General features: G+C 36.4%; 2 protein-coding genes across 3 annotated transcripts in view; both read left to right on the top strand.

Moving 5' to 3' along the window:
• The window catches only part of LOC139954652 (interferon-induced very large GTPase 1-like), a 287,324-nt gene that overhangs the window by 128,653 nt on the left and 142,505 nt on the right, over positions 1–16,166 (top strand). The window lies entirely within an intron of this gene.
• Positions 343–15,590, top strand: LOC139984704 (interferon-induced very large GTPase 1-like). 2 transcript variants are annotated; one of them, XM_071998717.1, is made up of 4 exons: positions 343–556; positions 3,204–3,296; positions 4,855–4,922; positions 6,414–15,590. In XM_071998717.1, exon 4 carries the CDS (start codon positions 6,506–6,508, stop codon positions 12,335–12,337), a length of 5,832 nt encoding a protein of 1,943 aa, XP_071854818.1. In that variant the 5' UTR covers positions 343–556; positions 3,204–3,296; positions 4,855–4,922; positions 6,414–6,505; the 3' UTR covers positions 12,338–15,590. The 2 variants fall into 2 exon arrangements, with proteins under 2 accessions (XP_071854818.1, XP_071854819.1); XM_071998718.1 differs by lacking the exon at positions 3,204–3,296.

Here is a 16,166-nt window from a genome sequence, read left to right as displayed (position 1 = left end):
GGGCTCGACAATTCGCATACAGTTTTGATATTTTGGGGGCAGTATTGTCAATTTCATCGCTGATAGCCAAATTCTCTGTTCACTTGCTAAATAAGAAAAACAGAGCTAGAAAAATACTATGTTTTTACTGAATATCAACCTTTTTCAAACATGAAAACATTGTCTTCAGCTAGGTGGGAATGCCACGATAGACTTTCAGCTTCAGTGCAGTATATATAGTTACGCTCTACTGCTCATACGATGGCGCCCTCATATTTATCATACGGAATTCCCCGAACGTGCAATCTTGTACACCTGTTGCCGTAATCAATATCTCCCTGCTAGCATGATCATACTGCATGCACATAACACAGTTATAGATTATTTACAAAGAGTGTCTCAATTCTTTGCGGCACAAACAACATGTAGCCTTCGTCAGGTCTGTTCAAGCCAGCGAGTTTTCTTGCTCTATAGCTGACGAAGAGAGATATAACTTCGACGGAAGAAAGTATTCTCGAAGATACTGCTCGTGTGTGAGAGGTTTCCATTCATTTTGAGATTCTGGACAAGCAAACATGTAAGTTAACAATCATTTCTGTTTTCCTAACAATATCATATAACCTACTGTAGTATGTTCATAGCCTATATAAGTCCACGTCATCAAGCTTATAGTTCACAGTGGACTGATATGCTGTATAGTCGCCATGAAGTGCGTAATTATTACCAGCGTATGCAAATCAAGGATTTCATTCCACTAGTAAGTATGGGACCACCGGATCCATGGCATCGACCAAAAATCAAAATACAAATTCCTATGTTCATAGCACTTGATCGGTCAAATCACTTTAGATTCGGTTAAATTCTACAATTCATTTTTCTGCAGTATATAAGGTGGGTGCACTATAAGTAGTCGTATTTAGGCTACCAACTTACAATGCTTCCCAGCGTATTTCTACTGTCAGGTTGACGGCTAACTGCGCAAATACGTCTTATTATTCCATCGGTTACACAGAAAAGAGTTAACAATAATCATTGAAGGTTAAAAGTCAGCATAGTATAGGTTCCTGTCTATGCCACAAACTAACATGCCAAATATGAGAACTTAGGTTTACCTAAATATATTTTTATGCAGGTATTTATGAGCTCTTCTGCATTCGGGTCCTAACGTCACAGGTGCACTATATCCTGACAAAAATGTAAAGTTGTTAACAAGTGTTATCTGCTACGAAGAACATGCAGTTTGGTCGGCGCTGTTGTAGCTTTGCATGCAAAATACTAGCGACGAGGATCCTTCTCAAATTCCGACTGGCATGAGTCCCAGCCTTCTTGTGACGAAATGTGTGTTTCTTCACTCACTTTCAATAGTAACTTGCCTTGGATGAAGGCTTTCTTCTTCGTCATTATCCGAGCCAGACAGTTTCATAAATTTACTATGTCTTTGGTTCAAACATGTTTAGTCCATGACGTCAAAAGAGCAAAGAGCAAATAAGGTGAAAGTTCTATGTTCGACTCTTTCTGAGCAAAAATTAGAAAAACGCATGACCCTTTTTTCGTCCAAGTAAGTATTTCAAAGAAAATATGAACTGTCACTGCTGCATGTTGCTTGAATGTAAACATTTTACGATTAAGTGAAGACATACGGAGCAGAAACTTGGACTACAACTAGAGAGATTGAGCAGAACCTAATGACAACACAAAGAGCAATTGAACGAAGTCTGCTACATCTAACACTGAGTGATCGAGTTAAACACACGGAAATCAAAGGAATCAAAGGAAATCAAAGGAAGATATAAAAGATGACATAGTTAACATCGATGACGACGACGATAACGACAACGATGACAACGACAATGATGTTGACGACAATGACGTTCATGATAATCTAGTGATACGTCACAAACAGCAAGACATTGCCAATATTGCCACAAAAACATTAGGTAAACACAAGTTTAAACTTTATAAACTAAGTTCAAAACTTAGACTTCAGAAACCGATCGCACCATATGTGTACGTTTGGTTTTTAGCATGTTATAGCACATCCGAAATATTAGTTATGGATACGTAAATAAGGAATGTGTAATACGACACTGCAGTCACCCGGAAGTTCACGACGGTCAAGTACAGTACAGCTTCAAAGACTGTTTGGAATCTCACCCGGAAATAATAGCAACGTGTGATATAATATACACCTAACCAAATACTTGCTGTATATAACTTGTTGTTGTGTGTTAAGTAGGGCGGCTGAGGTTGAGCCTAGTAGCTCCCAGTCATTGTACAGGTAGTCCGGGTTTAAGGAAAGGTATTTATAAAGAATATGGAGTTGAAAATGACATTGATACAATTGGTAACTCTTGTATATATAGTTTGGCCGAATCTTAATGTCGAATTGAGATAGGTTGCAGATCAGGAGTAAATCATTAGAGGGATGCATGTGACTTTCTCAATCGTATTGAAAATTCAATACCTTTCGACACTAATCATTTGTCTTCGTTTTTATTGATTATATGACTCTGTTTGACCTCTCTAAGGCACCGTTATTAGGCACAATAAGTGGCATCATGCTCGAACCGCTTAACAATGAGAAGATTGCTTTAATGTTCAAACCAGACAAGTATAGGCTTTGGTGTAGTGGTGCTTTGTAAAAATATGGACAACATTTGAACTAGTCTTTCAATAAATACAATTGCGCATGTCGTCTGGCATTGATCCCATGTCGGAGTCTGGGCTCATCTAGTCGGAGTAAAATCCGAGACCAAGTCCGCGTTCACGAAACGTGGACTAAGGGCAGCACTGGTGTTCTACATTCCTCCTGAAAACAAAGAAATTTAGCAATTCTGAAAGTTACATTTAGCATAATTGATGAAAGGAGAGTAGGATAGTATTAGAAGGTAAGTAAACATATAAGTAGCACGAAATATTAACACGAACTATTTGCACGAAACACATATTAAAACAAAACGTTCATGCAGGTTGTCAGTTTAAAAGTAAAATGTATGCAATTGTAAATTAGAGTCGTTTCGTTCGAGTTTGAAATATTTATTGCAAAATGTTATTTATCAGGATATTCTCTTTGTAAAAAAATCTCTTTAGACGAAAGCCATACACTTTACGATACATTCAAGTTTTTTGATTTAGCTTACTCTCTGCCATTTTGCGAATATCAACTCATTTGTGACTTAATTTCTCTTCCCCCTCCTCCTCCCTCTAACTTTTACCAACGCAAGATTAATGGTGTTATGCAGCTCAGTATACAATCAGTGACAGAGACAGTTGAACGAGCATTGCTTCACCTTTACAGGCAAAGACCAATAATAAAGGTATGAAATCTGCCGTGACGATGTTTCATATCACCTCTATGATCAATTTCTGTAATAATGACATTTTTCACTGGCATCAATTAGTCAGCTACAACTATACCTCAACAAAGGTCATGAATAACATATTAAGATGGGGATGTGAAATAGCAGTACTGAAAATGGTTGTCTTTCTTTTAATAATCTCATTGTGTGTAACCATATATCATTTAAAAATAGGCATACGTCGGGTAGCTAACTTACTAGTTCAGGAAATCTGACAGAAAAGATGGATAAAACCAGAAACTCTTGTTTGAGTCATATCTATTTCACAAGTAATGGATTAAAAGAGTTTTTTCGTGTGTATTCAGAACGAAAATGACCTAGTTGGTTTCCAATATTCAAGTAAGCAACAATTTGATATCATTGTTGCATTTGATCTCCTATTGTTGTTCAAATCAAATTATACTTTCATTATCTTTTTGCTTCTATTAACACAGTAGATAGCAAATATTTATGTTATTTCCGTTTTTTGAAGATTAATTTCTTCTGGCTGACCAGTTCATAATGAAATTTGTTTGCAATGTCAAAAATCAAGATAATGCGTTAGAACATTATTTCTAGGTCAACGTTATTCATCAATAAAGAGAAATAAAATAATGTTCGTTCATTTATGCAAAGCCTAGGCCAACTTGGAGATATGGAAGGTGATAATAACGGAAATTACTGTCCTTTGAGAGAAGTGAACCAAACCCGCTGAAGGTTAACGATGATTCCATTACGTTACATAATACATCCCAAGTAATTCACCCATTACGAGGTTTATGATTTAATAAACATGATATAAATTTCACTGCTTACAGAGCGACTCTCGTTACATATCATTAGAAAAGTTAGAAATTCTAATAATTTCAGTGACCTGGAACTTCTTTCACTTAAATAGTGAGTAGTTGTATTTATCACTATGTACACATGGACATAACAATCTTTTACAGGATATACCGATACCTACCTGTTATACTCATTGGTAAGATTAAATATATATCGAAAGTGAAACATACTTGGTATGTGCATAAACGTTACAAGGGAGATCCTTCTCAAATGCGACTTGTCGAGAATTCGTTTCAGTTATCCAAGGAACATGGGCAGCAACTTAATCATGTTAAACCAGTTGACGTTGTTAAGCGAGAGATTTGTTCATTTATTGATGCATTTGGCTCCCATGTTTCGATGGGACCATTTGCGACAGGTCGTTCCGTTGACAAGTATCAAACCTCTTTGCATCTATTATATGTTTCTATTATTTCTTTGCATAAAAACGTTCATGCAGTAGCTTTCCTACATGGAACAATTTGAATATTTTTAGCTCAGCAAAGTGACAACTTTCAATACTGTTGCAATCACGTTACCTTAGTTCAGTAATTGTTCAGATTAAATGCCCGTTATATAAATACCTTCATACTTGCTGTAAACTGTACTATGCCATTGTATATAACACATTTTGAGCATCCCGCGTTGCGTAATTTAACTGTCTAGTGACTCTTCACATAAATATATGATATAGTGGTTGTTTATTTTGTAGTTCTACCTCGGAGAAGAGAAAGGAGAGGACCCTCAATGAAGGAATTAATTTGGACTAGCACAAAACCAGTGAGTATATGTATGAATGTATCATTTATGTTTTTGACGACCTTTCCTCAAATTCAACATTCTTCAAAGGTGTTAATATAAGTTCACGTATATAGCTCACCTTAGGTTTATGGCCGTATATACCTCCAAATGTCTTCCTGGAATTGGGACATAAGTTGTTATTGGCAAACAAAGGATTTTCTCCAGACACCTATGGAAATCAAAAAATTTCTTTAAGTTTGGAATAATAATTATGATTTCTGAATTGAATCAGATGTTTAAATCATGCAGTGTCAGCTTTTCTTTCTAGTTGTCGAGTGCTCCTCTTGTCCGTTTAACGTTCAAGTGTTCAATTTTCTGATCAATAGAACATGGGCCTTCTTTCAACTCAAAACCGTATATTAGAAGAATATCATTACAATTGCACTATATTTTCGAGATGTCTAAACTTCTTATGTATAGTCGCACCTGTCGAACAGACTGGGATTTGTAACTAATGTACTATTTTTCATGTGTACTTTCAAAATATAAAGATTAAGGACACATTGGACATGTGCCTGAACCGCTTACTTGAAACTATCCGCATTGTCTTGCGCCATCTTTTAATCTAGACAGAATCATTTAAGCATCGACTCAGTGTTACCAGACTGAGGTGACTTGAAACTCTGTTATTCGTGTCTAATCGTCTGCAAGATATTTAAAGTTTTGGAAATTTTCCGTGGGATTACAGAAACATGCTTCTTTTTGGATTTAAATGGGATATTAAATCTACATGATTCCTTCGACAAAAGAGCTGGAACTGATAGGATAGTAACAATAGACGACAATTATACCAGCAAACATGAGTTTATTGTGCTTGCAATTTCCACTGCTGGTTTGGGTTTTCTACTAATCTTGGTGCAATGTATATTATTCGCTCTGCTTAATGTTTCGTTCGTTTTCATTAATCGCTGTCGAAACATTACATAAAAGAGTGGCGTAACTATTCAATTACTACTAAAACTAATTAAGTTCATTGAATGTAATTTAGAAGACATCAGCTGTATTGGTGGGTAAGGCACAGTTCTTAAGTGTGAAATATTTCTGCTTTGTGTCAAAAAACGAGAAACTATTTGCTGACATACACAATTGTTTCTAAATACATAAGAGCTGTCACAACTAGCTACAACCTGTGGGAATTGTCACCGAGTTTCCAGAATATATTCCTATGGTAGCATTTTCATGTTTAAAGCATTCCTGTGACCGTGTGACTTCTGGCTGCAATTTATAAAGATGTATAAATAGATGGAATATAGAGATAATTTGCCAACTCGATAATACACAGTTAGATTGAAGGTCTATTATGGCGCGTCGCGTTAGAGGTCAATAATGTTTTTAATGATTATGAGGATTGCTACTACATGTGACCGACGAAAATCAGTAGATACAGGGTGTTTGGCGGTCGAGAAGTAAGCCATGATCTTTAACTGTAACTTAATTTGACACAGTTTTTCCTTTCATGTTTCAAAACAGTTCAACAACGGTCTATTAGATTCCTGATTTCGTCGAAGACCAAGTTAACAGTTTAAGTTGTATCAGAAAGTGATGATAGCATTACTAACATCATGGAAGATCGAAGTACGACCAAGCAAAATGCCGAAGCAACTGATAGTGGACATCGGGAACTTTCGCCTCAGGTAATCTACGTCACGGGTTTAAATAAAAAACATAGTATCGACATCAATATAGTTAACCCTTGTCGACCCCTTGCGCGGCTCTCCTACCAAATTGATGAAATACCATTTTTGACCGAACACTCCCTAACACGTAACTTCTTTGATATCGAAAGTGAACAATTGTTTATGTCATTGTGTGCAAAAGGACATGAAAACACCCCTGAAAATATGCCTACGCCTGTTACAGAAGACGAATGGGAAAAAGTCGAATATATGTCCAAAATAAAACTATCCTGGCACGTGACAAAGAAACTGGAGACAACGAGTGAACATTTATTACAACTAACAGCAGATGCTCTTTGCAATCTGCAGAATATATCCAAGAAATTTGCTTCTACTGACGTCACTTCGATCAATAAAGACGTTAACGATGACATTGTCTCATTTTTCAAGTCATTTGGTTCTCACGTATCACTAGGACCTTTCGAAGTTGGTGGACGTTGTTTCCTTAAGGTGAGCTCATCTGGTATTAAAAGTGGTTGTGGAAAATTAATTTGGGATGCAATTGAGAGAGACTTGAATGACTTAAATCCAAATAATGTAGATTCATGTTCAGCAGGCGGAGACACACATTTCATATGTATTGAAAATGAAAACAATCCCGACAGGGATTATGTGGAATTATGTCGACAAATTAAGGTGTTCGAGGGAGGCACTCTTAAATCTGATGTAGGCTTCAGACAATATAAAAATGATTTAAGCAAAACCCACACAGTAGTGCAAGGTAGTTATGAAGACGAAAACCTTGTGCCAGTTTGGAATATATTAAAAAATCACGGCCAGATATTTGCAGTGCTTTGCGATTCTTTGCGAAATCTCTTAGAAGCAAGTTGGACCTCTTGTAAAGACGTGACTGATTTGCATAAAAGTACTGAGGGTCCAAGCAGTTGTGACACTGCATTTCCTCAAACCTTATCTCCCGAAAAAAGTGTTTTTGAAATACTCAACATAGTTCAAAGAGACATAGGAATTGTGGAAGCTACATCTGTAAGAAGGGATGCCTACGAAATCGAAAATACAAGCAAGAACGCATTTTGGAAGTTTATGACAGCAATCAATTCGCTTGATTTTCGCGGGCGTAAATACGTACAGCTACCAAGCGAAATTTTAGAGAATATTTCAAAAAGTAGTAAGGCGGCTGATTTTGATATTTTTGACTCAGTAGATGTTACAAGAAGCGAGTCCGAGGAGCCAAATAACATTATGAGCGCAATGGATTTAACATTTGCTGCATTGCATAGCTGTGACCCTTTCCTTAAACAGGAGATTTTATCAAAAATGGCAGCGTGCAGACTTGCCGTTCCTCTACTTCTTCCCAGTCTTCAACATCAAACTGAGGTTCAACTTTTGCTTTGGGGACTTCGGAAAATTTACAAGTCCTGGAAGCCAATAAATGAGAACACTCCAATTGAAAAATCGGTGATTGAGCATGAAATACCCATAGTTTCATTTCTTAGATTTGGAGACATAGGTATCTCAAAATCAAAATTACTGAATAAGGTTGTTGGCAAGCTGCAAGGTAACAGTGATCACCCTTACTTTGTGGACTGCGACGAGGAGCCGTCGTGTGCCAAGTTGTCAAAGGGAACAGTTGAGACGTTTTGGTTTTTACCAGAAAGCACCGGGAGCGAAGAAGATGCTAACTCTAGGCTTCTAGACGCAATAACCTTCTTGAATTTACGTGGAAACGCTTTCGAATTCCCCAAGCAGAGGAAGTTTGCTCTATTGGCATCAGATGTGGTCGTTTTGTTAGTGAAAGAGGAAACCTTCCTGAGAAATCGAAGTCAAATAAAGGAAATGAAAGTGACAAAGCATCTTCTGTGTGTCGTCACAACTGAGAATCCTCAAAAGCAAGGTGACGTATTACGCAAAGACAACGTTACAATTCTGTTCAGCAAGGCGTTTCTATTAGACATTGGCTCAGATATTTGTAAAGAGCTCAATTTAGTCTTGTGGGAAGGTCATGTAAAGCAAAAACAAGAACAGTTTAGATCCATTAGATCTCTCCAGAAGTTTTGCAAAGATTTGCAAATCGTAGTCGACGATGAAGTGGAAGGGTGTGTTGCAGGAAAAAATATCGCAGCTGGTATCTTGTCCAACGTAAAAAAATGCCCTGAGGATTATAAGAAAGTTCATCTTCCACTGCAGTCAGAATTATGGAGCAAGTATGCCGGTTTGGATAAAAAGTGGAGCAAACGATTCGATAACAAATTTCCAACTGTAGAGCACTTCCATGACGACTTGAAAAGACAAATGCGTGAAGTTCGAGAGCAGCAACTAAATACTCAGCCAACGGATGATATATTAAACCTCATTGAAGCTCTTAATCAAAGGCAACCGTCTGAAATTTCCAGGTACTTCCTTGCATGGCTTGAATTCTTTCTGAATGATCTGTCACAAGAGAAGCTTACTCCTTTACGTAAGCAGTTGCGTGACATTCAAAGGAAAAGTAGAGAACTTAACACTCAGAAAAGCAAACTAAAGGATAATCCCAAACAGTCGAAAGATTATGTAGCTGAACTCAAGTGGCTCAATGATGAAGACATAAAATTGCTTCAAGATGCTCAACAGGTAACGGCTTGTATTGACAAAAATTCCTTAGGCATTGAACATTTCATGCGTGAACTTGGGCAACGGTATGAAGCCTACGAGGAATTAAAACTTCAAAATGGAACAAATGTTGACAGCAAAATTAATGAAGTGGAGCTGCCTAAAATCGCAGCAACACTGTTAATTAACGGATATACATTGGAAATATTGGATGGCGACGTAGGTAGAGTTCCTATTAAATGGGTACAGGCAGTGCTCGCTTCTGCAACTGAACAACTGGGAAATCCGAAAGTCTGCGCAGTTTCAGTACTCGGTATCCAAAGCAGTGGTAAATCAACCTTACTTAATTGCATGTTTGGAGTGAAGTTCGCGGTAAGCGCTGGTCGATGCACGCGTGGGGTATTCATTCAATTGCTTAAGGTTCACAAAGAGCTGCAAACAGACACACGATTTGAGTATTTGATTGTCATCGACACCGAGGGTCTGAAGGCTCCGGAGCGATCATTTCATGAAGATTTTAGACATGATAATGAGTTAGCAACTTTTGCCCTTTGTTTAGCAGATTCGACAATTATTAATATCGCAGGACAGACAGTAGGAAAAGATATGACAGACGTGCTACAGATAGCAGCGCATGCATTTATACGCATGAGAGAGGTAAACATCGACTCATCTTGCAGACTTGTTCAACAGTTCGTCGCAGACTTAGCAGCTGTTGAAAAGAATGAAGCATGCACACAGGCTATTTTGACAAGCCTAGATGAGGCAGTTGCAGCAGCTGCAAATGCTGAAGGCTATGGTTATCTATACACGCGGTTCTCTGATGTTTTCAATCTAAAGAGCAACGAGAATGTACAATACATCCCAAGTCTCTGGCAAGGAGCAATGGCGCCCCCGAATCATCGTTACAGTGAAAAGATCATGATGTTGAGAAAGATAATAATCGACGACTTGAAAGAAACATCCCGTACCCTAAGGCAATTCTCAGAGAGAACAACTAACATTTGGAATGCAGTAAAAGAGGAGAATTTCATATTCAGCTTTCAAAATTGTGTGACTGCTTTGCGTTATAAAACTTTTCAACACACATATGGCCAATGGGTTATCGAAATGAGGCAGAAAACAATGGAAAGTGAGTCCGATGCACAGCAGAAACTTAGGAATGTTCCGAAAACATTTGTCAGTGAAACAAAGCAAACTTTGTTGGAAGAAATTAATCATGTTGTTGACGAAGAATGTAGTCGTCTTGAAGCGCTTATTCGTGCTTACTTAAAAAACAACGTTGAGCATAATGATGACCAACTTCACAAATTCGAGGACGAATTTTTGCACGATCTAGAGCTCACGGGACGCACTTTTAAGCAAGATGCACGTGACGCGCTGAACAGAGTTGAAGAAAGTATTCACCAGTTAGATCACATGGACCATCTCCTTCCCGTATGTAGAAACCAGCTCCGTGAAATGGCGCGACAAGAAGCGTTAGCTCAGCGTGGTAATATCGCAGATCTTAAAACACTGGAAAACATGTCGAACGAACAAATACGGCAGACATTCGAGACCCTGTGGGAAGATTGGATCAAAGAGATATGTGCATCCTATCCTAGTAAGACTGTAGAAGAAGAGGAAGTCAGAAGGGAAGTATATTCGTACGTGTTCCAAGTTGGTGAAAAGAGAGACCTTTTGAAAGATGGATTGATGAAGCGATTGAAAGTAAAATTTGCTCAAGGTGGTCCTAACCAGACTGGCATCAAAGATAATGTGGACAAAATTGTAGGAATTTCCCTTGCAATTCTTATAAGTGACATTGAAAATGACTTTGCTTTTGAACCTTCAATAATAAAACAGTTGATAGATACATCGGTTGTGCAGCTGAATAGTAATTTCGACGGAACACTTTTATCACAAGATACCAAAATTAAAGTCCTTGAACAGGTGTGCAACCAAGCCGTACCCATTATCTATGAAGGAAGATGTAAATACAACGAAAAGTATTCCTTACGAGAGCTGCTCACAAAAGAAAAGAAAAACCTCTGGGAAGATTTTAATGCACTCTTCTCTAGTGCCTTTCAAGATACCCGTGCATCAGCAAGCGTCACCAGATTACTATACGAAAAACTTGCTGACAGAATAAAATGCTATCTCGGTCCTGCAATTTTCAAAGCTGTGAGAGAAGACTGCCCATATTTTGCGAGTAAGTTTAAAATGTTTGGACAACTACTAGAGGACATGGCAATTAATAACGACTTTCAAGATTACTACAATTTTATTCTAGACCTGCCAACATTCTTAGAAGACTGGTCCCTTCGTAAAATAGCAGAGGTTTGTGTTTCTACAACGCAAAACAAATCATTCGTTGAAGTAATGGTCGAAGAGGAAGTTCAAGACATTATACCCACGTTGTTGGAAATCGTACACTCTACAGTTTCACTGCATAGTAAACAACCCATAAATGAAAATAATGGAAGCGAAAGTGAATATTCTATTTGGATTAAGAACTTTTTCAAGGCAATTAAAGAAAATGTAGAAACGTTACATATTTCGGATGACGATGTTAAAACCATTCTTCTTTTTGACGTAAAAGAATTATCCTTCTTTACCGATCAAATTAAGAATTATCTGAAAGATGATATCGAAAGCGATATTAAGGACACTCTAGGTATACCCCGAAGTGGGTGTATTCAAGAAGCGGAGAGGATGCTACGTGCTTTACCAACAAAGCCGCAGGCTGAAATAGCAAGACATGTCAGTGGTTGCACTGCACAATGTCCAATATGCCACGCGCCTTGTGACAATATGACAGCGCAACATGAAAAGCACAGAGCAGAATTGCACTTTCCAGAAGGACTAGTTGGTACAGCTTCCAAGGGTTCAGAGAGGCTTTTATGTAATATATGTACCTCTTCCGTAACTTCCAATGATACGTATTGGGAAGGGAATGTGAAACAAAAGTATCGTGATTATCAAACTCACTTCCCTGACTGGATCATTCAACCAGTGCGAGACCAATCTCCGGTTAAGTATTGGAAGTGGGTGATGAATAACTTCAACGAAGATTTCGCAAAGATGTATGGGCGGAAGGAGGCAAACATTCCACTTGGTTGGATCGAGATTACTAGAGAGGAAGCTATTCAAGATTTGAGGAATGCCTACGTGTTACGAGAAGTATCTTGACTCAATAACGTTGGCTAATGTTTAATAAAATGTCACCATTTCCATTTTATTTGGATATATCACAGCTGTTATAATCCTGCATAATCCTGCTGCTTAAAATCCTACGGATGCAGGATTCTAAGCAGGAATCGGTAATGGCCTTGAGGTCTTAAGGGGTGCGGGAGGGAAATATTTAGGCTATACATTAAGTATGTACCTAGGTCTTCAATTAACTTTTTGCATACAGCTATTTTTATGTGCTTTTGTGGGGTTGTACACTCCATCCCCGGATATGCTCTTGATAAGTGTGCGAAATTCAGATGTGTAGATGAACACAAACAACTCCATCAACCCAAGTGATGCTTTGTGAATGTACATCCCTATATGACATAAATTGTCTTCAATTAGTTGATACCCTTCGTGTGATTTGGTGAAATAATAATATTTGTATTTCTTCTGCTGTTCAAATAGTCTTAAAAACAACGGAATCACTGATAAAACCAGTGCTAGGAGGAAATTATGAACCAGCTTCCAAATTATATAAATTATAAGTATAGAATTTAATATGTTTACATATTATTATTATTATTATTATTACAGTTATTTTGAAGTCACTTGTTCATTGTAAAATTTAGAAGCATCTGTACGAAAAGATAACGCCTCAGTTTATTGTTCCCATCTTTACATTATAGACATATCATTATACGTGAAACAATATTCAATGCTTGCATCTATATTTATTTATGTTATTAAATTTCTCATTTCAAAAAGTATGTGTTAATATGATCCTACGTTAAATTAGCACTTACAGCAAACTGAATATTATGTAAATATGGTTAACAAACTAATCTCAACTAACTATCGACTAGATGTACATAATGTTACTGTTTGCAGTTTCACACTTTGTGTTGAAAATAGTAGGTCAATCACATTCAACAATTCAACATCTCATGTTTTCCGAGAACACAACCTGCAGACGCTGTAATATTTCTTATATAAAGTCATTTTAGGTAATAATTGTCCTGCCTGACAAATTGGGTCTAGCTTCGTTGCAGATGCATTTTTTTGTTTTTCTTGACTGATTTTTTCTTATCGTTTCTACAATGATCGTTGGTTATTCCCATAACCTAGCTTCAGTTCGTGAATGTTACTTTGTATATTCATTTTAGAATTTTGAATATCTTACAGTCATTAAGTTGTATGAATTCTTGTAAGGACGATTTTTATGTACTTTTTCAGTATACATATTTTGCTCTTGTTCAAGTAAATTGAAACACTATGTTCTTTGTTATATTTCAAAATATGATATATTAATTGTGCATTTGTATAATTTGAGACAATTTTATTAAGGTCCAAAAGATATCGAGTACTATATGACAAATAAAGCACTGGTCATGTTAAGGTAATATTTCTTTTTTTCCGCAAATATGATTTTTTTTAATGAGGTTAAACAACTCATCAGAAGAGTTATCATTTTTATACGAACTCAAAAAGGGAACTATTGGTGTAGTAAGCTTTGCTTTAACTTCATCATGATGATTGTTGATAACAGGGGGATCTTGTAGAATTATTTGAGATCACTTGTGGCAATATTTCAACAACAAAACATTTAATTGGATCTTCTATATTTCGTGAAACACAACCAGACGCTGCAATACTTGGATAAAACTTTCTTTTTTAGGAAAAACAATTTACATAATACAAAGTAGAAGTATGTTATTTTCTGTCCGTGCATATTTTACTGTCTCTTTCTGTATAGTTTCCTCTGTTTTTAATGACTGATCTTAATTCTGATCAGCTAACTATAGTGACACAACTTTATGTTCTGTCTTTATTCTAAATGTTAAACATGTTATAATGACTTAGTTTAATCGTTTACGTTCTTGTACAGTTTTCTTATACTATTCTTCCTGTTTAGTAGATTGGAAAATAGGTTCTTAAGAGTTATTACGTATTCTCTTCATCACAATTATCGCTCTGCTGAATATTTGACGTTGATTTCGCTACATTTTGGATGAAAATGTATACAAAATTATAAAAATTCCAGAGTTGATGCTTTTATGACTATTTGATGTTTTGTGAGGATCATGCTAATTAAAAAAGTGTGTGTATGTTTACATTATTATTTTATATTTTGTGGTATTGTCTCTAAGAGAAATGGAAAAAGGTAAAATGACATACACTTCTAGGAATGTGTAATAAGGTATGACTAGCCGGCGCACTATTTTGTTTTATAGCTGGATCTTTCTTCCTGTAAAGTATAAAACTGATATGAATTATCGAAAATCCAAGGACAGAACGGACTACATAAGCAATATAAACGTGAACCCATAATCGGAGGAACTATTTTCACGACTTGTTTAACGGTTATAGCTTATTCTTCTTCTTTTCTTGTCATCTTGTTTCACATCGTAAAAAGCAGTCTTAGAAAGGAATAGAAACAATTGTACATTGAAATTTAGATATTCTACAATATGCATGGAAAAAAGCGACTGATAAGAATAAATCTATTCTGGCATCACATCCAATATCAAGGGTTATATATAGCATTACTTTGTATATTCATTTTAGAATTTTGAATATCTTACAGTCACTTAGTTTAAGAAATCCTGACGATTTTAATGTACTTTTCAGTTTACCTATTTTGCTCTTGTTCCAGTAAGTTGGAACTACTGTACTCTATTATATTTCAAGATCTGATATTTGGATTCGATATATATTTAACTATGTATATCATCTAATAACTGAATTAATTGTGTAACGACTACATGTCATGGATCTTAACGAACTTAACTTGCATTTGTTTATCATGGCAATGACCGAAACCGCAGTGAAACAAAAGTGAATATAAAGCAGAAGCCTGTGATGAAACATTAATTCAATATTTTGCTTTAAAATGTGGATGCAACAATATGAATACATCATATGTATTTATTCTTCCTTTGTTAACTTCATTCATAAGGTATAGTTGGAATCTTACCAAATCCAAAATAAAATGGAAAAATAGTTGGTCCTCAGTCAACAATTTGACAATCACATGTGCTTGCTTCAAATTCACCTTCTACAATATGTGAAATTATCTTAATATCGAGCAAAAATTTACTGCTTGAACGCAAACACCGGCATATTTAACAATATCTTAATCATGCAATAGTTACAGAATTGTTTATAAGCAAACTTAAGCTGTTTAACAGTCTTTATGTTATCGTGATATAATCGAAACTGTAGTTTAGAATAAGATAAATTTGATTAATAAACAAATTGTACGATAACATACTGTTAACTCTATCGGACTCTATTTTTTCTCGTCGCGTTTTTTTTGGGGGGGGGGGGGAGGAGGGTGGCTGTTTAAATAAATTTTACACCCTCATCAATATTTAAAAGCATGATCTTCATTGACAGTAACTTTATATAAATATCGCCTCAAAATAGATTTATCTGAAATATTTTATAACAAAAAAACGGAAGCGAAGTTCTTATGAGAGTCGTTATAGCAAGTTATTTCCAATAGAAGTAGAAAGGGAGGCTTTTCGTGAAAATACATCATGCGAAGAAGTTGATTTTATCATTTATCAACGTTCACATCTATCGTCCGAAATATATTTGGAGTATGACCAGCATTAAAGGTAATGTTCATAGATTCATATTAATTATCTCATCGCTGTCATAAGGAGGGGATGAGAATTGCAGTCCCTTTACCAGTTGGGCCATATACAGCTATGCCAGTTACCATAACAACAGTAACCATTGTATCGGTTAATTTTCAAGAGTAGCTACTCTCGGGGTGTCATTCATGGTAGGGTACCCCAGGGTGACCGGAAGACAATGACTGAGGGGGGTCAAAACGTGT

The sequence above is a fragment of the Apostichopus japonicus genome, chromosome 17 (assembly GCF_037975245.1).
Source record: "Apostichopus japonicus isolate 1M-3 chromosome 17, ASM3797524v1, whole genome shotgun sequence".
Classification (NCBI taxonomy): Eukaryota; Metazoa; Echinodermata; class Holothuroidea; order Aspidochirotida; family Stichopodidae; genus Apostichopus; species Apostichopus japonicus.
Note: the sequence above shows the minus strand (reverse complement) of the source record. Positions and strands in the feature narration are given on the sequence as shown.

Bases quoted from the DNA above. Each gene is read 5' to 3' on its own strand.
- LOC139984704 (XM_071998718.1), top strand. From the start codon at position 6,506: ATGGAAGATCGAAGTACGACCAAGCAAAATGCCGAAGCAACTGATAGT.